General features: G+C 38.1%; 3 protein-coding genes across 4 annotated transcripts; 2 read left to right on the top strand and 1 right to left on the bottom strand.

Annotated features, from left to right (window-relative positions):
• Positions 1-1,183: 1,183 nt before the first annotated feature.
• On the bottom strand, positions 1,184-3,769 carry si:dkey-30k22.5 (lecithin retinol acyltransferase family protein). Its single transcript, XM_055056367.1, has 2 exons — positions 3,129-3,769; positions 1,184-2,144 (listed from the first exon to the last, which is right to left on the bottom strand). The coding sequence occupies exons 1-2, from the start codon at positions 3,612-3,614 to the stop codon at positions 1,989-1,991; spliced, it is 642 nt and encodes a 213-aa protein (XP_054912342.1). The 5' UTR covers positions 3,615-3,769; the 3' UTR covers positions 1,184-1,988.
• Positions 3,770-12,611: 8,842 nt separating this feature from the next.
• fgg (fibrinogen gamma chain) lies at positions 12,612-15,899 on the top strand. The gene is made up of 9 exons (XM_055056675.1): positions 12,612-12,796; positions 12,894-12,941; positions 13,032-13,218; positions 13,364-13,448; positions 13,956-14,086; positions 14,407-14,540; positions 14,683-14,867; positions 15,019-15,296; positions 15,425-15,899. Exons 1-9 carry the CDS (start codon positions 12,734-12,736, stop codon positions 15,610-15,612), a joined length of 1,299 nt encoding a protein of 432 aa, XP_054912650.1. The 5' UTR covers positions 12,612-12,733; the 3' UTR covers positions 15,613-15,899.
• A 1,753-nt stretch (positions 15,900-17,652) lies between these two features.
• plrg1 (pleiotropic regulator 1) lies at positions 17,653-23,642 on the top strand. Of its 2 annotated transcripts, none has more exons than XM_055056673.1 (15): positions 17,653-17,786; positions 17,993-18,099; positions 19,031-19,167; positions 19,305-19,358; positions 19,464-19,557; positions 19,645-19,732; positions 20,128-20,226; positions 20,322-20,414; positions 20,808-20,957; positions 21,149-21,250; positions 21,856-21,958; positions 22,055-22,163; positions 22,692-22,831; positions 22,989-23,182; positions 23,261-23,642. In XM_055056673.1, the coding sequence occupies exons 1-15, from the start codon at positions 17,778-17,780 to the stop codon at positions 23,318-23,320; spliced, it is 1,539 nt and encodes a 512-aa protein (XP_054912648.1). In that variant the 5' UTR covers positions 17,653-17,777; the 3' UTR covers positions 23,321-23,642. The 2 variants fall into 2 exon arrangements, with proteins under 2 accessions (XP_054912648.1, XP_054912649.1); XM_055056674.1 differs by having other exon boundaries at positions 19,308-19,358.
• The last annotated feature ends 911 nt before the right edge of the window (positions 23,643-24,553 follow it).

The following is a 24,553-nucleotide window of genomic DNA, read 5'->3' on the forward strand; positions in this document are numbered from 1 at the left end:
CCACTTAAAGTTATTGAGATATAACATTTCAAATGATAACATTACATCATTTTAAATGATGTAGTCATTTAAAATGTAAATGATGAAGCTCAGATTTTATGAACCTGAGCTTCATGAATTATATGTTGAAATGTATGTTTAAAACCTGGTTAGAGATTGTCAGTTTTCAAAAGATATTTTTAATTTGACAAATTAATCTCCTCAGAAAGTATATTCTAACTTACTAAATATGATATTGAACGTAAACTATCCCCTCGTAGCAAGCACAGGTATGTTAAAATGCACTTGGGAATGAACCACATCCCTACACGCAGTCAGTGATGCATCATACTTTTAATGAAAGTTGTTGTTTGCATCTTTGTGTGCTGAGCAGGTGTTGTTTCAGCCAAGTAACAGAGGCCTGTATTTGTGCTCCTTTGCTCTTACAGAAACAGATAATCTGATTTTCACAGACGAGATGAAAAAATGAAATTACCGTCTGTAAATCCACCCAGAAACTTAGGTGCCAATTTTGAAGGCCACCAAACTGAGTTACCTTCCAATCTCAGCAGGTACCATGCACCTGCACTCTGCTTAAAGCAACTGGTGATGTCTAGACCATCACATGAACCTCTTTAGAATCAATATCAACGCTGTTCCTCATGGTAAGTGTTGAATTATACAGGCAAAATTTATTAACCTCAGTTTTTACAGACTTAAGCAGACTTATAATCATGAAATCTCATTGAAACGTTTGTCAAATAGACTAAATGAAACAGATGTTTTCACTTCACTGATTCCTCTGGATGTCAGACACAGGCTGGTTTTATTTTTTTATGCAGTATAGTTTGTAACTTCAAAAAAAAGGTTTGACATGTATTTGTGTATGTACGTGTGTGCTTGGGTGTGTGTGTGTGTGTGTGTGTGTGTGTGTGTGTGTGTGTGTGTGTGGGGGTGTGTGTGTGTGTGTGTGTGTGTGTGTGTGTGTGTGTGTGTGTGTGTGTGCCTCACACTGTGCACACTGCACTGTTTCTCTGTGCCATGTGCGTCAAACATATGATCTGTATTTGTGTGGATTTGGTACAATGTGCTGGTTTTTTGTGCCACATGCATGATAAAGAGTGGCGCTGTAGGTTCCTTTCCAAAATGTCTATATGTGTACAATTATTGGGAAGCAATTGTGCAGAATTATTATGCAACAATATGAAAAAAAAAATTTTTTATTTTCCATTTAGAAAAAAAAATTCTCATCTAATTTTTTTTCCATACAAGTGAAAATGATCAACAACTCAAGCTTTCCGATAATCATTTTTGACATTTTTTCTTTTTGATCAATATAGCCACATTTCTTTTCAGTACCAGTTATCTATCTTACATTCATGGACTCTCTCAGTTTCTAGATAAGTTGGTAATCAACATTTTGTGCAGCAGAGGGCACAACCTCCCAGGTTGCTCAGACAGGTGGACTAGTTTGCTTCCCTTCACTTATGTAATTAATATTATTTATTATTGTTCCAGAACAATGCAGCACATAATGTTCAGTGAAGAGTCAGGAAGCATGTGACGCATTCTGTTTACATTTACCACGATCACGTCACAGAGGAATGCAGTCTAACAACTTACTTAATGACAACCTGAAAGGTGTTTGATTATTGACTCTGAAAATGGTAAAAGTCATTTTGCTGACCCTCCGCTGAACCTTCATCAATGTACTCAAGTTGATGTGACTTTATTTAACAGAATGAAATCTAAAATCTACGACCTGAAATTGATGAACATTTGAGCTTAATACAATTCTAAATATATTTAAAGCAGAACAACTTCTTATTGCAAGTTATTATCCAGTCAGTACAAGACAATAAAAAAAAAGTTCAGACAAATCTAGAAGAAACCTCCATCCCTACTGTAATGGAGGGATGCTAGCAACCGAAGCATTTAACCAGAAGTTCCTGATGTGTTTTGTTTAGATTTTGCTGCACATCATTTATAGTCTATTTCACACGATGAGCCTATGAGGCCATCCAAATGGTGAAGGAGATGAGCACGGTGAGGAGGACTGTCAGCGGCGTGACGCAGCTCAGGTGCAGCATGAAGCTCACGCCGCACAGTGCCGTCAGGTAGGCGCTCATCCTGCTGAACACGATCTTACGTACCGTAGTGCAGAACTGTGCAAAACAGGAGACATGCAGATCACAAAGGGTTAGTGCTAGAGAAGCAGTGGAGGTCATGCTGACTGTGACTGGACATGGATTAACACTAGATGGAGCTACTTGCATCATGAATGATTTAGGTTCATTTCACTTTAGCTAACATAGGCGCAGTAGTCAGATTTAAAGCATGTGAAATATGAGTCCAGTGACCATGAGGACATTTGACATCAGACTGTATTTGAATTGGCACATGACAAGGTAGGATTACTGTGAATCACTGAGTTAAAGCAAAAAGCAGTGTGATCCTAACAGAGAAGACCTTCTGAACAAGTTGGATAGTTTTGATTTTCTATTTCTGTGTATAAACTGGATACTTTGAAGAAAGCCTTATGATGTTAACAGTAATAATTTTCTGTTCAAATGAATTGAACCGAATTGCAAAGCTTCTTGGCTTTTTTGCAAGAATATTTCTTTCAAATTAATTTCCCAAACACAAACATAAAGTCACATGTAAGATGATTATAAACAGGATCTATTCATATTTGCAGGTGATTCAGGGAGCAGCAAACCACATTGCCAACATCAAAAAACACAAGTTAATATAAATTTCAAAATGTTTCCAGAATATTATCTGTTTCATAAGCAGTAGTTCGACAAGTCCAAATATTGTCATCTTCCTAAAATATTGGCCTAAGTCATCTTTTTCCCAAAAGAGATTTTTTATTTATTTATTTAGTTAGTTTTGCCTAAATCACCTTTGGGTAATTTCTTTAAGTCAGCATCCTGATTCAGAAAATTTTTCAATCCCAAAATATTTACTTAAATTAAAGATTTAGTTCTAAAATAATTGTCTTAGCTTGTTAGACTTGGTAGAGCATCCTCCCTGCCCACAAGCATCACCATCTTCAACAACTGAAGAATTTAAATCAATGAGTTACAATAACATTTAATTTCCCTTTGGGATTAATAAAGTATTTTTGAGTGTAAAACTCGATGTACCTGGTATGTCTGGTAGCTGATGGCCATGCCGTATCTGCAGTACATGACATAATGTTCACAGTTGTACCACAGCAAGCTGTAGGTGACCGATCCCAGCAGCTTCTCAGCCCTCCGCGCCACCTCATCCCCATCCAGTGGAGGCTGGCTGCACACTTTGTCCATGTGGTTGATCAGGATGTCAGAGCCGTACGCAAAGTCCACCACAGTGTCCACTCTGACGCTGGCCACCTTGGTGACGACGCCCATCAGCAGGCGGTTGTTTGTCACCATCTTGGCTATTGCAGATTTATCTTTAGTGATGGCAGGCAGGATGTCTGGAATGAGATGAGCCACCCGGTTGTCACCCAGGTAAATACCAAAATGTGTGAATAACGTCCGGGGCACCTCTAGCAAGTCTCCACGCTTGTACAGGGACAGGTCATACTTGGAGTCCTCCTCCTTTTTGGAGGCTGCAAAGAAAAAGTTGAGCAGCTGGTAAAGGAACATGATGGCAGTGTGAAGCAAACATCCGGACACCAAAGCATTTATTAAAGTTGGAAAAGGGGAGGAGCTAGAGTGTTTAGTGTTGGTGGATTAAACACTGGTCAGTGTTCAGTATCTTTGGTTTTGGAGGGTTGCAAAGTAAGGAGCTTTCACTAATCAGTTTTCGGTGTGGCTGTTTCTAAACTGGAGCATTTTTTGGCCGTATTAAGGTCAAAGATCCTAATGAGAAGCTGACTGTGACCCTTTAAAGCCTCATTTAGAAGGTTGCATATTTTTATCCTTCAAACCAAATAAAGACCCTTTGTTTGGGCTGGAGTAGGGATATGCAACTGAAGCTTGCCTTTGACATTATTATTATTATTATTATTATTATTATTATTATTATTATTATTATTATTATTATTATTATTATTATTATTATTATTATTGTTGTTGTTGTTGTTGTTTCACCTTTTCTAAATTATAAAAGTTATTTATACAAGAATAAGTAACTTGTATTTTGAATTATAGTAAAATGCATCAAGTTTAGATCTTGAATTTATCCAGCTCTTTAGACACAGACATATATTATTGCTTTAGATGTTGACATTTCTACAAGTCTACAACAACACCCTGTGCCCTCATCCACAGAGGAAGGGTGGCTGACAGAGATACATGTGAGCCAAAGTTTATTTTCAAACGAAAAACGAACTTGAACCCTGATTTCCACTGGTGAGTGAGAAAACAATCTGTTGTCTGCTCCAGTACTCCTCTCTGATGACGTGGAGCTGGAACCACACACACATTCCAGCACACAGCTGTGAGGGTGTGACAGTTCTCTGTAATACTTACTCATTTGTGAGGAATAGATCTATTTTGGTGAATATTGATGTTTGTAAGGTAATGATAAGAATGTTTTGCACTCTCTACCTTCTCTGTTTTCCTTGTAGAGTATTGACAGCTATTTCATGGGAGACAGTGAGAGAATGATCACCTGTTGAGCCACTTGAGGAAACATCTGCATCTTATTCTACTTTTTATGAACTGTGTGATGCTGGAAGAGCTCTGGCTCCACCAGAACTCAAAAAAATAGGAACAAAACAAACAAACAAAAAAACAATCCAATCATCTTTGTTCTTTTCATCAGTAGTAAAATCTGGTTGTTGATCATGTGATTCATGTAAGGGATTTTGCAATATCCATCTATTTTGACACAATCAAGAAACTATCAAAATAGCGCAACAACTTTTTTATTAAAAAATGTGTTGTTTTTTTAAATTGGTGTGTTTTCTTTCATAAAATTTATTTTCATAATTTCTATTTGTGATGTTAGTGAAAACAGTCAAAACATTTCTGACTAATAATGTTCGTGCTGGTTATGTAGGAGGAGGAAAGGCTGTACATGCAATATGGAACAGCAACTTTTAATGTGTGAAAGGTGAAACCTGTTAAGCGATTTGTTTATCGAGGTGGACTGGAGGATTCTACTCAATAACAAATTCAGAGAGTCTCCTGTAAAAGATAATTATCATAATCATTGACTGGTTGTGTATTTCCTTGACTGTCTTCTCCTTTTCTCTGGTTCTGCTCTCCAGCCTCCTGCTTCAAATCATCTTGTCAAGCATCAGCATTAAAGAAGGGCAAACCTTTCCAATGGAATTGTAGGAGCGCAGTTGCTGTTGTCCTTGGTGTTTACTCAAACACCTGTACGGTCCTGCAGGACCATGTCAATGGGACTTCTGTCACATCTTTTGTGAAATAGATGAAACATGGAAACAGCAGCCTTCAACTTACTGAAAGGATCTTTTGAAAATGTTTCTTTACATTGTGCTTGTGAATGACAGACTTTTGCAGAAGTTCTCCTTATCTTCCCTCTCTGTCCTTCTTCAAGGTTAGATTAGAATGTGACCAGACTGAAAAAAGGCCGTGTTTTAGAGAAGGACTGAAAGCTGAAAGAAAATCATAAAATATGCTAGTTATAATTTCATTCTTTTTAAAGTCTCTCTACATATTTACTGGCTATTGCAGGTCACTAGAACTGCAAATCTGGGAGAGACAAACCCTAAAAGACTAGCAGCTGAAACTGTAGCAAAAGGTGGCTCCCCAAAATATTGACTCAGGGGGGCTGAATACTTTTGCACACCGCACCTTTCAGTTTTGTATTTGTAAAAAATGTTTTCAGTCATGTATAATTTTCTTTCTACTTCACAATTGTACACCACTCTGTGTTGGTCTTCAACATAAAGGTATTTAAGTTTGTGGTTGTGACAAAATAAAAGGAAGGAGGTATGGATACTATTATGACCTCTGTGGTTTGAAATCAAGCTAATTTCTTCCTAATTGCTTTGTTAATGAATTTTGATGTCGTGCTTATCAAATCTTTAAGATGATCAGCATCTAGACAGTGACTCAGAGGAGGAGATTGTGGATGTACATCTTTTTAATCTAGTCCTCTTTCCCAGACAAACTAAAGCATATAACACTTCTGTTAATCCTGCAAAATTCAATTTCATGCTCATTGTTTCGTGTTTTGGGAAACACTGCTGCCTTTCTGAGATCTTTGAAGCATTGGTTGCACTACACACTGTGTGCTGACCTAGATTGTATTAAATCCTTTCAAAAAGAATAAATAATTGCAAGAATTTGACTTCAGAGAGTTGCCATTTGAGTCCATGAAAAAGTCACTTTGACTCACAAAGCATGCCTTACTTTTGAGGAGCTGTGTGGGTGGGTGAGGGGATAACACATAGGTCTATATAACACTGTGGAGCCCTTTATAAGATATAACATTAATAAATTACAGACAAACAGCCGGCAGGTTATTTTTTTATCTATTTATCTATTTATTTATGAGGTATGCCGACAATTCTAAGACAAACAAAAACCTTCAATAAATGTGTCTCTTGTTGAACTCTAATAGCCATGCTGGACCTTCAGATGTTTCCATCAGATGTTTTTTAGGTTGGTTCCTTTAAACTTGAGGATAAATAAACAGTTGGAATTATGATATTTTACCATGTAAGTCATAACATCAATTTAGGAATCTGTTTTATTATTGGTGCAGAAAAATCTGCCAAAGTCAAACAGACATTGAACAAATTGTGTTTAAATATTTAGACTTCAGTATCCAAATACACATTTCTTTGTATGCACAGAAAGTAAGAAATGTGCATGTTGTGACATTTGGGTGCATACAGTCCTGGATTCTGCACAGGCCAATCAAAGTCTTCCACACTCACCTGTGTTTTTCTGGATCTTGGTTCAGTCACTAATTCAGCCATGTTGAAACAGGAAGGGGCGACACAAAACTGTTCCCACAAGGTTGGGAGCATGAAATTGACCAAAATGTCTCATTAGACTTAAGGGTTTTATTTAACTGGAACTGGGGAGCTGAGTGCAACTCCTGAAAAACTGCCCTAACCATAATCCCTTGGCACCAAACTCTGCACTCCATGTAATTCAGTCAGTGAAATTGTGTTTTTCCAAATCCAGACTTTTTTTACAAAAGAGGCATGAACATATCTTCACCTATAGCGTTCAACTTTAGCTGTGTGCTTTACACCACTGCTTTGCGTTGCACTTCGCGATGTAAGGTTTGGATACAGCTGCTTGATCGTGGAATATTATTACATGAGGCTGCCTTTACACGCTTGTTGAGACAACCTGAAGGCCACAGGAAATGTGTTGAGTCTCCAGAAAGTTGGTAACCTCTTCTCACAACATCTGCTAAATATTTAGTTGAAAGAAAATTTCCCAACATAGCTTAGTGCACAGGTGAGATTGTTATCACTGCATTCATTGAGCTCATAATAGTAACCCAAACTCTCATAACTATAAAGACAGTCTGCACCCCAGTCTGATTTTATATACCGGTACCACCAGCAATAGATGTAGATGGAACACCTCATATTCAGTACTTCTGCAATATTGTGTATTTATAAAGTCTTTAGTTTTGGATCTTCTAAAAAAGACTAAGTAAATATAGAGTTGTTCTGTTATGTTTCTTCCACAAAAGGAAGAAACATGACCTAAGAGGAAGACAGAACATTGTTCTTTCACAGAAACAAAAATAGTAATGACACAAGCTCACAGATTAATGTTCTGCAACCAGAAGTTGTGTGATTAAGGAGGCATGTAAATGTTGAAACAGCTTTTTCAGTAACCTAGGCGATGAATGAAAGCTTTTTAACTATTTGTTTAACGCCTGGGGAAAAATGCCTGATATGAGGAATAAGTTCACTATTTGAGTCAGAAAGCAATCAAAACTTTTTCTTCATGAAAGCTGTGGATATTGACACAGCAACAAGAAGAGCTGAATGGGGTGTACAATGTCTTCTAAGTTTTTGTGGTTGAGTAAGCAGATTTGTGTCATTTTCCCTACATTGGTATTGATTGGGCAGAGTCTTAATGGGCTTGATATTGATGCACAAATTGAGCCACTTATTTTCAGAGTTTTCTTAGTGAAAACGATGGTGAATTCATTGCATATATTGGTGGAGTGTGGTGCAGATACTGCAGCCCCAGGAGGGCTTGTAAATCTCTCACCCATGACAAGCAAGGCTCAGGTATTATCAATGATTTTATCAATAATTTCAGAGAAGAAGAATTCTCCTGAACTTTTCAATTGTAAGTTACACTCACCTGCCACTTTTTTTAGGTACACCTGTCCAACTGCTCATTAACACAAATGTTAAATCAGTCAATCACATGGAAGTAACTCAAACCATGTAGGATTAAGGCAGTTCTAAAGGCAAAAGGGGGTCCAACCCGGTACTGCCACGGTGTAACTAATGTAGACATGGCCAAGACAATCTGCTGCAGTTCAAATTGAGCATCAGAATGAGGAAGAAAGATGATTTTAGTGATTTTGAACGTGGCATGGTTGTTGGTGCCAGTCAGGCTGCTCTGAGTATTTCAGAAACTGTTGAACTACTGGGATTTTTAAGCGCAACTATTTATGTGGTTTACAGAGAATGGTCCAAAGAACAGAAACTATCCAGTGAGTGGCAGTTCTGTGGGCACAAATGCTTTGTTGATGCCAGAGGTCAGAGGAGAATAACCAGACTGGTCAATAACTCAAAGAACCGCTTGTTGCAACGGATGCATGCAGAAGAACATCTCTGGATGCACAACACTTCAAACCTTGAGGTGGATGGGCTACAGCAGCAGAAGACTGGTCTCTTGAACATGACAGTGGGATGGCCTCCACAGTCACCAGATCTCAAACCAATAGAGAACCTTTGGAATGTGGTGGAATGGGAAATTCATATCATGGATGTGCAGCTGACAAATCTGCAGCAACTGCGTGATGTTATCATGTCAATATAGACAGACTCTCTGAGGAATGTTTCCAGTAGATTGTTAAATCTATGCCACAAAGGATTAAGGCAGTTCTAAAGGCAAAAGGGGGCCCAACCCGGTACTGCCACGGTGTAACTAATAAAGTGGCATATATGGGTGAAGTCTCTCTTTGTTGATGTCAGCGTGAACCTGGAGTTCAGTCCTTTGCTGCCTAACTTTGGCTTTTTGAATCTCCATCTTTTCTCCTGCTAACATGAAGCATCTGCACAGCATGATGCCACTACCACCATGCCTCACAGTGGGGACGGCGTGTTTGTGGTGAAATGCAGTGTTCTCCAAACATATAATGTCTTGTCGGACAGACACAAATCTCTATTTTGTTCTCTTCAGACCAAAGAACTTTCTTCGACTTGATGCTATGAAGTCTCCCCCGTGTCTTTTGGCAAACTCTAGTTGAGCTTAAACAGTTGCTTTCTTATTGCCACTTTCACATCAAGTTTTGACTGGTGAAGAACCCAGGCACCATGTCTACAGAGTCTCTTATTGCTGCATGTGTTAGCCTGAATCACGCTACATTCATCTAAGTCCACTCATCATCTGTGGCCTCAAGCTGAACCCTGATGTGGTAATAAAACAAACCTTTGCCCTGTGTGCTGGGGGAGAGGGTGAGGAAGTGGTCCGGAATTTACACCCCGCCAAACGGCTCTGGATCTATAGCCCAGGCTAATAAGGATCCTACAAAGGCTCTTCAGGTTTAATTTCTGGTTACACTCAATGAAAACTGTGGAGACTTTGTCTTTAAGAAAAAAAATCTGCTGTTTATGGACAAATTTTACTCAACAGCTTCCAAGAATAACTGGTTCCTGATTTATTGGATAAAGATTTTGGAATTAGAGGAAGCAGACACCTTTTTAATTTTTTTATACTGTATTTTGCTTTTGCTTTGCTACTGGATATACTCCAATAATTTATTCAGGTCTTTGACATGCTGTCCAGAAGAAATGTCTATGGCTGCACAGCAATGGGAAAATGAGAGAGACATTTTCCAACTGTCATTTCCACACTAATAGGGAAGTTCAGGGAAAGTTCAGCACTGTTTAGGTTTATGGGCCTGGCAGTTCAGTCTGAGGTCAGATGGTTTTATATCCATCCTGGTTCCACATAATAAAAGAAGGTAACTTAAGGTAACACTAATCAATTAATGTCAACACAGAGCCCACAGGTGACGCCTTATTAAGCTTTGTGAAGTCACACGTATCCTCACTGTTTGATTTGATCTCATAAAAAGATGTGTATTTTACCAAGAGGTGCCTGGAAGAATTACACCAGAATGACCCTTTATCTTTAGCAAAATTAAACCTTGAAACTGCACAGCATACAAACTGGTGGAAGAAAGAGGTTGGTGTACATAAGAATAAGTGTAGAATCAAATAAGCTGCAAACATTCAAGCAGTGCAGACTCACATGCTAACATGTGCAAAGGATTTACAACATGTGCAATAGTTCTGCAAAAAGTTTTCCAGCTACACTGCTGCATGTGGTGAAGCCTCCTACAGATAAACCTCAAGGCACAAGTGTACTTATGTAATTCTGACAAATATTTGTGACAACCTTGCAAAGTTTTCCGGCAGTCACAATGGGTGGCAAAAACACATTGACTGAAAACAAAGCAAAAAAACAGCGGTCAGGAACATTCTTGCTTTTCCGAATACATGGAAAATTGGAATCCAGGACCAGAAATGTAGACTTGAAGTGAACATATTACAAACCATTACAAGGTCATGTTTTATAGGATGGACTAATTTATACAACAAAAAGCTTCCATGGTTTAAAAAAAAAAAACTAAACTAGAATTTAGAATTTGTTTTTGATAATTTGTTTTATTCACACAGGGTCAGAATTGTGCATATATACTTGAAGATCAACATAAATCTCTACTAATATTGGATAAATGTATTCTATCTCTACCACTTGCCTTTGAGAAGGTCATTCAAAGACATGACTGGACTCCAGTCCGTTATTCTAATTTTTCTGTTAGAACGCCCAGCTGTGTCCAAGTTGTTGTTTTGAAGAAGAATTTGGTTTTAGTTTCCACCTCTTGACCAACTGAAGCAAGCAACATTATACTTGCAGAACTCTGTATATAATATGAAGACTAGGCAAACATTTTGTCAACAGCTTCCCTGCTGCCTAATAGTCAAGTCAATCATTCAGCTTCTTGGTGCAGAAAAGCAGGAATGCCTGCAGATTGCAGGAGGAAAATCTGATTTAATCCTGTAGAGCCTGTTCTGAAAATCCGCTGAACAATCACAAACGTTCAATAACTATTCAAGCAGTGACGTATGTTTGATTAAGTTACATAATCTAAATATTATTACAGCAAGTATGTCGACAATCAGTAAAGTTAAGTACACAGCAAGAATATTGCATGTTCTTTTAAAATCAATAAATCAAATCAATAATTGCTTCCTTTTTACAGGTTTGCTAGGCATTGTATGTTTTTGGACTAACAATATAAGAACATCTTATATTGTTCTTTTACTCCCACTAGTGGTTATAATGCATTAGAGCAGGAAAACTTTGAAAAATTGCCCAGACAAAACATACTTCCATTCCTGAGAGACTCTAAAAACATCCTCCTTTTCTCTGTACTTAGTTTATTATGTAAATATTAAAGGGATAATGAAACAGAAATCTATATGCAGATAGGAACATGATGTGAAAATCATTTGGCTCATAGGTCTCCGAGTTTCTGAAACTCAATGGTGACTTCCAGATTAAAGAAGACAAATATAAATTAGACTAAATTAAAGATTTATAATTGCAAATCAACACATCATTTTTCAGGCTGATCAGCTTTTTCTTAAGAGAAAACCTTCATCCCAGAATGACTGCACAGACATTTGTCCACAAAAAGAAATTACTGGGTAGTTTGAGAATTAAAAAAAAACATGAGAAATAAATTCTGTTTTCTTTTTCAAATCACAAATCAGATGTACTTCTGATTAAGATATTTTATTTTTATTTTTTAAATCACCATTGTTAAAAGGAAAATTGAGAAATAGTTCCATTTGTTGAATGAATTTATGAAAGACTTGAACAATGTTCTGCGAATGGCAAAACCATGACAATTAGTTGAATGTTAATAGCAATAGCTAATATCATCAAATTGTGTCTGAATTAGAATTCCATCCATCCATCCGTCCGTCCGTCCATCCATCCATCCATCCATCCATCCATCCATCCATCCATCCATCCATCCATCCATCCATCCATCCATCCATCCATCCATCCATCCATCCATCCATTTGGCTGGATATAAAATATTCCAATGAAGCTGGGCTGAAATTCTAATTTTATACTTCCATACTGTTATTCCTATAATATAGGGCTTTTTTTTTTCAAAACATCTTGTTTTGCACAAAGATATGACATTGTGGTGAACTGTCATTGATTACTTTTATCAATAATGAGTCAGCAGAGGGGATTCAACATGTTTCTATCTTAACAGGAGAATGATGAGTATGACAGACGGTTGAAATCAATCCAGAGTAAAAATGTGAGTCACCATTCTCCTGCTTTTGTTTATCAACAGACATGGCAGAAAGCGGGTGGACTCCGTGTTCCTGATTTCCTGAGAGCCGCTGTCAGTCAAGCAGAGTCACATCTCGGAATTGGCAGCTGTCAGACATTTGAGTCACAGTTTGAGAACAAAGTGAGTGGGATGTTTGCACATGATCAAAGGCTGAAGAGAGGACCTTGTTCAGATAAATATCCCAGACTGCTGAGCAGTTCTTCACTTCCCCAGGACACCAAAACACACAACTGGTGGCCAGTTCAACATGGCTTTGCCACGCTTTACCACAGCAGGAGTTATTTTCCTGCTGTTCTCCACCTCATCAGCTGTAAGTGTGAAATCTTATGTGGATCTGTTTTCTTGATACCTCAAATAATTAGCTATGAGTAAAAGAAGATCTAAATTGACATTTTTTTTATGTGCAGCAAATCAGAGGAGATAACCTTGCAGCATGCAACATGAACGACGGCTTTGTAAGTATGATGCAGTTTCTCAATCATGCATGCTGCAGTCTCACTTGTTTTATCCGAGTGTAATTTTCTATAAACACTGTGTCTGAACAGGGAAAATACTGCCCTACCACATGTGGAGTCGCTGATTACATGTTCAGATATTTGCCAGGCGTAAGTGAAGACCTGACTTCAATGCAAGATCAACTGGAGACAATTGCCAATTTAACTGATGGGGCTGATGAAAAAATTACATACATGAAAGACTCGACAACTTCAGCGCAAAAGTCTTCCCAGCCTGGTAATGTACATTTGTATTTTGGTTCACAGTTTGTCATATTATTAAGTACTTGTGTGTTATGATTAATCTCCTGCTTTTATTACAGACATGGCTCAGTCTCATGCTGATTTGCCTATAATTTAAACCATTTGACTTTTTATTTCAGATCCGTACTACAGGAAATCCTCCAACATGCTGGATGATGTTTTGCGTTTTGAAAAGACAATACTTTCACAAGAACAACAAATGATGTAAGTTACTCATAGCATTTAAGTTTTGCTTCTGATAAACAGAGTTGAAAGAAATCTTCTTACTAGTAGCTTTGGTTCAATTAGCATCTTTTATATAATTTTATTCAAATTTATTCTTGTAGCTCTGTTTATTTGGATGCTTCTTTAGGAAGTAGTTCAGTATAGAATCGCTGACATTGAGTCTGAAATAAGTTATATTTCTTTCATAGTTACTTTCATGTGATAAATGATAGTTATAAATATCTATGAATGTCTATGAGTACCTTTTATTGTAGGATTTCTTTTGTATTTTAATTGAATTTGTATTTAATTTGCATTTAAAATAATTAATTCCTGTGTATTTTTGTAATCCTTTTCATTCTTCGTTTCTTGTATTCGTTTCCTAATTCTGTCATTCAATTTTTCACTTTATTTGTTATCACAATTACTTATCTTTTTAGTTTGAATGGATATATTTTGCACATATAAATGACTGCAAGCAAAAGTCACTCGTTACACTTTTCTCAGTGAACTTCAGAACTTAATCTCATCCAATGAGAGGAGCATGGGTGAATTGAAGAAAATGGCCCTTCAGCTGCAGCAGAAATGCAGTCAGCCCTGCAGAGACACGGTCGAAATCCAACCTACCACAGGAACAGGTAAACACTGAAACCGGTGACAGAGAAAAAGACACTCTGACACCACATGACCGCTGGAACATTACTATTTCAAAATAGATTGAGATTGATAAGGAAGTTTCTCAATCTGGTCTCAGTAGAACAACATTTGTCCTGGTTCAGTGTTTGGATAGACAGAAAAATCGATACGCTGCTTCGTAGCAAAGAACATGTGTTTACCCTGTCGAAAGCATGTGGTACATTTTTAATTTTGTGACTTAAATCTCACCAACGTTTTTCTTATGGAATAATATAAACTTGTTCACAGAGTTCATGGTGATATTTCTGTTTCTTTTTGTCAGACTGCCAGGATATTGCAAACAAAGGTGCCACCACCAGCGGCCTTTACTATGTGAAGCCAACCAATGCACCGTCACAGTTCTTAGTGTATTGTGAGATTGACAACTTCGGTCGAGGCTTCACTGTAATACAGAGGGTAAGCAACCACAGAATTGCTGTTTCGAGCTAAGTTTCAATCATTTGTGAACATTGTCCAAAAATTCTTGGACCGAATTGACATTATCAGTCCTGAAACAAAGAGTAAAAGTCTTCACTCTTTAATTCTTTGCTGTTCACAGAGACGTGACGGCAGCGTGGACTTCTTCCGGGACTGGATCCAGTACAGGGAGGGCTTTGGGTATCTCTCCCCAGACGGCAGCACAGAATTTTGGCTCGGCAACGAGAAGATCCACTTGCTGACGACCAGCTCTCCCATCCCAACCGTGCTGAGAATCGAGCTTGTTGACTGGGAGGGTAACAAAAAGTACAAATGCACAACCACCCACACACTCATCGGTTATGTAAGGGGCAATGACAAACATGACCCCCTTTGAGATTTAGCAACCTCCTGAGAGCAAATTCTGTCAGGAAACTGAGACAACAAGAAGTTAAAAACCAGGCTTGTTTGTCTGTAGGTATGCTGACTACAACATGTTCCGAATCGGCTCGGAGGCTGACATGTACCGACTCACCTATGGTTACTACTTTGGTGGCGATGCTGGAGATGCTTTTGACGGCTTTGACCTTGGAGATGACCCCAGCGACAAATTCCACACGTCACACAACGGCATGCAGTTCAGTACGCACGACAAAGACAATGACAAGTACACAGGGAACTGCGCCCAGCAGGATGGCTCCGGCTGGTGGATGAACAAATGCCACGCAGCACATCTGAATGGAAAATACTACCAGGGTAAGCCCCTCTGACTAAAACCAGCTGCGATGCTGCAGCTGCAAATGCGAAAGAACAAAACCATTTTCTGGAACTTCAGCCAGTTGAGTCATTTTGACATTTGAATTTTCTTTTCTGTGTCCTTCCAGGGGGCAGGTACAGTGAAAAGGATACCGGTGAGTACGGCTTTGACAACGGAATCACTTGGCTCACATGGCACAGTCGCTGGTACTCCCTGAAAGAAACCACCATGAAGATCATTCCGGTGAGCCGCATCTCAGCGGGAGGTGGACAGCAGACTGGGGTCAAACAGTTTGGAGGACTCGGAGATGCATAAAAACAAGAAAGATCGTTTTGGTCTGTTTTCAACTCTTAAATTGACCCAGAATAAAAAGCCTCCAATTATCATCTCTCTGATGTTTGCATATTTTCCTTATGGTAATCTGATGTAAAACAATTTCTGAGGTTAAGTTTTCTTTAGTTTACCTACTTAGTAAAATAGGTTATTTTATATAAAGTCTTTAGAGCTATATATCTACAAAAATAAGATTGTTTTTAACTATACTGTTGACAAATGAATGTAAAAGCAAAACCACATACATGAAATAAATGGTTACCATTGGATTTCTCTGTTTCAATTATTTTGCTGTTTTATGTCATCGTTACAAATCAAACATTTCTCACAGTTTAGATTATTAACAATCTTCTTTTTAATAAAAATAGGTATGAAACTATTCTGGTCCTTTATTGAAATAAATCAGTAAATGGACAGTAAAACAAAAAAAGTCTGCTGTCGACACAGCTTTCATAATTCACATTTTTAATCGTTAAAGTTCTATTGTTCAAACTTGACATTATATTTATTTCAATCAGTAACAGTGTTTGCTCTAATATATGAAGCTTACATGTCACATACGAGGAAAGTAGTAATCATCTTCTGCTGCTGACATTTATTTCCCTCTCTTTATATATATCTTGATATGTATGATGTATATTGGCTATCACCTCTATTAAAGCAGAGTGATCTGGAGCTAACAGGCCTATTCTAACTCAATGAGACAGAAATACATCAACATTTTCCTTTGAGAGAACTTTTTGCTGCCTATCTGGGTTGGGAGTGTTGTTTTGCCTTTCCAAGCTATTTTGAGTTAAACTTGTAGAGGGAAAAATGTTTGTCACTAATAGAGAACATTACGACAGTTCTCAGTTTTCTGAAGAATATACCAATATATCTACGACATGGTTAGACCGTACAATGCTCAAGGTCAATAGTAAAAAAAAAAACTGACACAAAAATGATTCCTCAGTCAAATATCCACCTTCACCCAAACTGTGACTTAACACAGGACAATGATCCCGAACACCGCGACCTCTCCACAACAGAATGTTCAAGCAAATAAAATAATCAACGTGTGGAATTAAGGATTTTCAACAGGACAGAAACATTGTCCTGTTGTTCAAAAGAGAAGGACATAAAATAAGCCCTGAAGACTCAGAGGACTGAGGTGAAAAGAATCCATGCAAAAAAGCTGTGGTAAAAATGAAATAATTACAACTAAAAATGCTTTCACAAGTGATTGAATCATACTGTAACTTTTTTTTAGCTCCGATCTTTTCAGTATGCTTGAATTTGAAAAGATCTGCTTTTTTTCCCCTTTTTTTGGTGTTTGACTTTATTACAATGCAAATTGGTCTGTTTCACCACCATGTTTTACCCAACAGGGAAACATTTAATCCTGCCAAGATCCACTATTGCGTAGGATCAAAAATGCTGTCAAGTAAAGATACTAATGGAGAAGAATTTCAATGTAACTGTTTGAATATTGTGTGCCTCTGTGTCCAACATTAGAAAGCTCTTGTCATTTGGTACTGCTGTTGGCGAGTCAGCTGGAGTTTGGACTTTTCAAAAAGAACAAATACTACAGGTACAAAACTAGAGTAAATAAACCATGTTACTGAGTAAACAAACACATACTCTGATTATAAGTCAATTTATTTGGACCGACATAATGCGTCATCACTTAATTATGTCATGTAAATGTGATCTATTTATTTATTTTTATATTTTTTTATTTATTTTTTTATATTTTTATATAAAAGTGTAAAAGTATCAAAATAAAATCAGGGATTTATTTGTTTATTTATTTCCTAAAGCTTTTTATAATTCTAAATACAATGACTTTTATTTCTATAACAGAAATAAAATTACTCCTTGAGAAACTTGTACTCGTCATTTCACGTTACAAAAAAAATACATTTAAAAATCCTTCTGCTCTGGGAGTTGAATTCGCCCCCTGGCCCGGACACGAAGAGTCCTCCGGTCATCCCGGTCGGTAGGTGGCGCCAATTGTATTCCCTCGACAGCTCGTATGTTTATTTCCGGGGTATCTGCGTTTCTTGTCTTACAGTGGTTCGCACACTTGTGTGTCGAATATTTGGACTTGGTACCGGGTTTAATTTCAAAGAAATAAGTCCATTATCTGCTGTATATTTATCACCACAATGACGGAGGTAAGACATGGTGGTTTTCGTTATTCTTGTACCGTAGATAAGTTGCTACGGTACGTACATACCGATGGGCCTGGCTAATAGCTGGAACAGTTAACATTTGTTCATTACATGTTTAAGACAAGTATGTTTATTTGAGAATCATGGTCTTTTTATAGGTCTAATAGTTTGTTGTTGTTTTTTTAACCTAATGTTATATGCTTCCACAGGAAGTGCAGAAGCACTCTGTCCACACTCTGGTCTTCAGGTCTCTGAAAAGGACTCATGACATGTTTGTCTCTGACCATGCTAAGACCATCGCTCTGGATGAAGACAGGTAAAATCTCCCCTGAATTTGCATACCGGTTGCTCATAAATTGCTGAAAGTAACCACAGACTTACACCATTATTAACAGTGCATAGTGCTTGTGTCATTCGTTGATCTTGATTTGCTCCTGTCATAAATGAGTTTATTGTGGATTATTTGAAGAACTCATCTGTTGGAATAGATGTAGGGGGAATATTTCATTATACAGTTGATTATCTAATAATCAAGAATTTACGCTCGGAGAAACCAACTCTGCTAAAAATCAGACATTTCTGCTGTTACTTTGTATTCAATCACCATTATTACTACAGCCGTTATTTTTAATTATATCAGTTTTAGTCCCATGTAGTTTCACCTTCCAGCTAAACATAGAGCAAGAGGAACAATGCAGTGACTCAGATCAAAACATACTCATGTATTAGAATGGTGACTCAGTATCCAGACTGAAAGCTAATTGAGAAAATTTGGCAAGACCTGGAAACGCTTGTTTCCATAAATTTCTCATACAGACTAAATTTAAGATGTTTTGCAAAGAAGAGTGAACCAAAGTTTTACATGTACAAAGCTAGCAAACATCTACATTTGTAACTCTTGTAAAATTACGCTCAGGGGGCTGAAATAAGCACATGCCACATTTTTAAGATTTTAAATCTTTCAATTTACTCAACAGTTATTCAAATAAAATTCCGATAAAATATTGTATTTTGTAAGTTTGCTGTAGTAACACCATAATGTATGGAAAAGCTGAGAGGTCATCAATACTTTTACGAAGCACTGTATTTGGTTGATAGTTTACGTTTATTCACCTCTCATTCAGAATTAATTCCAAGTTTATATTTAACATAATCATTTATTAAAATAAGCAAAGTGTGAATTAAAGTGAATGAAATAAACTTTAATGCCTTTTTGTTGAAACGCCTCAATGTTTCCTGACTCACAGCCACAAAATGAAGATGGGCGTTAAGCTGAAAACGGAGTACGCTCCGGTTTTACACATGCCTGTTCTGAAGGAGGGCAGAGACCGGGCTTCACAGCTTTCAGCAGGCCAGGAGCTCCACCAGGGCTACGCCCATCCAGGTCAGGAGCAAAGGACTCCATCACAGCCCAGTGACGCCGTCAATACAGTTTTAAGAGTATTTTCTTTCATAATATTTGTGGGAGGTGTTGTTTTTGAGTCTTTCTTGTTTTTCTTTTTTTAACAAAATAATTTTAAGGAGATGAAGCAGAATATCTGATCACTGGTACACATGCTTATCCCTCGGGACCTGGTAAATATTCTTATATAAACTTCCAATATTTTCAGATTTTTTGTTTTGTTTTAGTAAATGAAAGTGCGTTACTTAATACCCGTATGAACAATTTCTGATCTTTAGGAGTGGCTTTAACTGCAGACACAAAGATGCATAGGAATCCCAGTGAGGGAGGCGTCATCTCCATGGCGCTGGCATTGCCTCCCTCACAAGTCCGGTAATGTGTTCAAACAAATCAACACAAAATCTTGGAATTAACTGAGAAAAATACACTTCTGGATTATAATTTGTCACAAAACTTTAGGCAAGAGGCAAGTCGGACTGCAGCCAGCGTTGCAGAAATCCATCGACACGCAGGAGGAGCGGACAGAGTTCACCCTCAGTCTGCTGTGGTAAGACAGTCCCACATTTCTTCTCATGTTCAGCATTTGTCTTCATCATGATGCAGAAATTGCAGATCTGACATATCAGAGATGAACTGTCTGTTTATTTGGAGGTCATGTGAAGATCTTTGCGGGAAATTAGTGTTTTATGATGTTTAAACCGACCTGGCAACATTCAAAAGTCTGCATTTTCTGCATCTACAGCAATTCATTTATCCCCATTTAGAATAATTGAGACCCAAATTTTAAATTAAATGAATGTTAGGAGCTTTAATTACCGTATGCATCACTTTTTATGCTTCATGAAACCAAAGGTTGATAGCATGTTTTATAAATGACATAAGTAGAACAAATAATGATCCTTTTTTGTTTAGTGAAGTACTATATCTGTTTCTTTGTTTCAGTCCCTGCTGGAGGGTGGAGGCACCAGAAACTCTGCGCTCATAAGGAGAGCACCAACGATGCCTAAACCACAGTGGCATCCTCCATGGAAACTCTTTCGGGTACAAACCATTTGAACAACAACTCATGGAATCATGCCTAAAATGATAACTGAGTGAGTGTGTGGTTATGTTCTGTGGTGGATGTGATCTGACAGGTCATCAGCGGTCACCTGGGCTGGGTGAGGTCCATAGCTGTGGAGCCTGGGAACCAGTGGTTTGTCACAGGATCTGCTGATAGAACTATAAAGGTAAGCTGTGCTCATTCGAACATCAGAGCTTCACAGTTCAGAAACATGTGATTGTTTCTGAAGTGTGAATATGTTCAGTATTTCTTTTTACTTAAAACTACGAGTCCATTATAATCCAAAAGTGGTTCTATTAACTTAATCATAAAAAGAATGAAGCTGAAGAAAATGACTCATGCTTCAGCATTTCTTCTACAATATTATTGATTTCTTTCTTCATTCAATTAATGTGAGTATTTTTATGGGTGCGGTTGATCTACAGCAATTCATATCAGCATTAATTCACTCCTGGTAAAAGGCTCCTTTGAAGATTCCAGATTAATATCTCAGGCCCTCTGTTCAGTATCACTTCAGCCGTCTGTTGTATAAATATTTTCTGGATGTGTGTGCTGGCAGATCTGGGACCTGGCCAGCGGGAAGCTGAAGCTGTCGCTGACGGGCCACATCAGCACGGTGCGCGGCGTGGCGGTGAGCAGCCGCAGCCCCTACCTCTTCTCCTGCGGCGAAGATAAGCAGGTCAAATGCTGGGATCTGGAGTACAACAAGGTACACTGTTCACACAGGGTTATTGTCAGCAAGAGTTTTTTTGTTTTTTGGGTGTGTTTTTTTCAAGATGGTGGTTTTAAACACCCTTTGATGTTTTGTTAAACATAGTTTTGTTACATATGGATGTTTTATTGTGTTATCTGTTCAATGATGTTTCAGCTGCATCTTGACAGTATTATTTTGACCTGTAGGTGATCAGGCATTACCATGGACACCTCAGTGCCGTGTACGATTTGGATCTACACCCAACGATTGATGTGCTGGTGACGTGCAGCAGAGACGCTTCAGCGAGGGTGAGCTCTCACTGAGCAGCAACTCAAATCAGTTAACTCAGCAGTCCAAGCAACAGAGCAGAGAGTAAATAGAGGTTTAACACCCTTCAGTTTTCTTCAGCTTATAAGCTAAGATTCTGTTTGACTGCAGCAGTCACAGCTCACCTCTGGAATGATGTAAATGCAATTTGGCATTCTGAAAATAAATTTGCATAATGGAAACAGCAACTTTGAAAGAACTCTTGTCTGTCGATAGAAAGCTTTGAACTTTGGATGTGGTGCGGGATTTTTTTGTCCGCATTGAAATTTGTGTAGTTTGCAAAGCTCCAAAGGAAACACTTTTTTCACATCACAGGAGTCACATCAACAGCCGGATGTTTCTACTGGCGCAAACCACAAAGAAAAAGATGACAGGAAGTAGTTGGAGGATGATGGCGTGCCATGTTTTTAAATGACTTATTGTGTGAATATTCTTATTCCTGTGTGATTTTAAGTTTGTATAATAGATCATTGTAATTGCAAATTTTGATGTTAGTGGAATGTGGACTAGATGTCAGAACCATAGGGAGGAACTCTAGCAGTAGAGCTTTGTTTTAAACGATGCCCTCTCTTTAATATACCTGCAGGTTTGGGACATCAGGACAAAAGCAAATGTTCACACACTCACTGGCCATACCAACACTGTCGCCACAGTGAGATGTCAGGCTGCTGAACCACAAATCATCACAGGTCACTATTAGTTTTAAAAACCTTATGCTAATGCAAGAGAGCACCCTTTCAGTTTTTAAGCAAAGTCTTTGTCTTTCCTCTGACTGTTTTTTGCAGGCAGCCACGATTCAACCATCAGACTGTGGGACCTGATCGCTGGAAAAACCAGAGCGACTTTGACAAACCATAAAAAGTCTGTCCGAACTCTGGTGCTGCACCCCAGGCAGTGAGTAGACTCATACCAGTAGTAGACTAGCTTTAATGTGCAGAGAGGAAACATCTGGGATTTGGTTGAAGTGTTTTTTAATTTTCTTTTTTAAAAACTGGTAAAAAGTTTTTGTTTTCAACACTTTATTGCCCATCTGATGCTATCTTTTCCTTCTTTGACTCCTCTTCTTATTTACTTAATTATGTGCCATTGTGCCGTTACTCCTCACCATCCTTGTCTCTCCTTTGTTCTTTGTGATCTCTCCTTTCCTTGCTTCTGCTTGTCCTATTTTCTCTTCTTTCTCTTTCTTTTAAAACTTCTTAAATATCTTGAATATTTAGCATTCTAAAACATCTAGAATATGTCTTTTTGATCCTTAAATGAACTGAAAGAACTTGGAGCTCTGGACTGTTTTTTACTCCTGTTTGCTAGGTGTATGAAGGTTTTTTTGTTGTTGTTCTTTTACACAGCCATTTTGGAAATAAACTACATTTTAAAAAGCAAAGGTGGAGTTTTTATGTAGTATTTGGGTCTTTATTCCTCCAGGTACACCTTTGCTTCAGGATCAGCTGATAACATCAAGCAGTGGATGTTCCCAGATGGCAGCTTCATCCAGAACCTCTCTGGCCACAACGCCATCATCAACACTCTGGCTGTCAACTCTGATGGTGTTTTGGTGTCTGGAGGTGATTTAAAAAAAATGCTTTTGTTTCTTTCATCTTAACATGACTCTTGATTACCGCATGATGCATGTATTATGTATCGTGATACACGTGTCATATCATGAGTAGCAAAAGTGATAGAACATATACATTTACACAGAATAATTTGCTCGTATTCTAGCTGACAACGGAACCATGCACATGTGGGATTGGAGGACAGGCTACAACTTCCAGCGGATTCACGCCGCCGTGCAGCCCGGATCGCTGGATAGCGAGTCGGGAATCTTCGCCTGCATGTTCGACCACTCCGAGAGCCGTCTGATCACCGCCGAGGCTGACAAAACCATCAAAGTTTACAAAGAAGACGACACGGCTGTAAGTTATCCTGTTCCAGTTAGTGAGTTTAGAATCTGTCTGTAGAAAAATGGGCTAATGGTGTTTTCTGTCTTGCAGACTGAAGAAAGCCACCCGATCAACTGGAAACCAGAAATCCTCAAGAGAAAAAGATTCTGAAGAGTTTGTTTTTTATTATTTTGCGTCCATCAGATTTTGTTTTGTTAGAAAAACTGTTTCATTTGTGATACTTTAATCAAACCAGTCCCCTCTTGGCTTCCTTTATTCTAGAAACCATGTACAGTCACCACTGAATGTTTCAAGACAAGTCAGAACATCCTGTTGGAGAGCCAGAAACTTCCAGGAAATGCTCAGTGCTGATTACTAGTTGTATAAACATGAAAACGTTCTTTTGTTCCTACATGACCTAAGCTTTATTTTGCCCTGTTTTTTACAAACATGTTTGCTTTTTAAATAAAGGTTCTCCACCTCCTGCGATAAAGTGTTCCTGAACTATTTCCATCTAGCACTCATCTGTGAGGTCAACACGTTAAAACATCTGCTTGTATTACAAAAATACTAGTCACTGGTCAGCATTTAATCATTATACTATATCTCAGTTATTTAAATGTGATTTTAAAAGTGATGTGTAGCAAAGTAAAAAATGTAACAAAATGTACATGTAGCATGCGTCTTCCTTATAGGAAGTGAAAATAAAATGAGAATAAACTGCAGAAGAACAATATCAGAGATGAAGAAGATTACAGGCTTCAAGCTAAAGCAGGATCAGATAGATGGAAATCTAGACAGTGGAGTGATTAGGAAGTCACTTTTTTGCATTTAGTTAAAATATAATTTTATCTGCAGGGATGAAAATGCACTGAGGTGCAGTTAACATCAGATATGTAAAGACTTTTATTACACATTATAAATCATTTCTTAAATCATTTGTTTTGCGTTAAATTTGTTTCAGGTTTCATTCATATACATATTTTTTAAATTGTAGCACTCAAGACTAAAAATAAAAATTCAATTTAGTTTATTTTTCACCAGCAGAGGGAGCTGCTTCAACACTCTCCCAAGTTTAACAGCTTGTTAAACTATGTTGAAACTATTCATAGTTTATTTACTGCCGCTTCTTTCAGTTCGGTTGAAAGGAGATTACTTCTGTGATAAATCTATGATGAAAGTAATCAAGGTTTTTCTCCATAACCTGAAGGTTTGCAGGGTCTCTGTCTCTTTTTGATGAAAGCAGTCCAGAAGCAACAGGCCACCTGCCAGCAGGGTAATCTGCTGTCCTAATTACATTTGAAGCAATCACGGCCACAGATGGGCCCGATCTGCGTGGGGCCCGGTGTTACAGCCTGCAGGGAGGAGCCACCAGTGCGCAGACTGGACTTCTGGATGTGCCGA

Source organism: Poeciliopsis prolifica, unplaced genomic scaffold, assembly GCF_027474105.1.
Source record: "Poeciliopsis prolifica strain line A6 unplaced genomic scaffold, Auburn_PproV2 SCAFFOLD045, whole genome shotgun sequence".
NCBI lineage: Eukaryota > Metazoa > Chordata > Actinopteri > Cyprinodontiformes > Poeciliidae > Poeciliopsis > Poeciliopsis prolifica.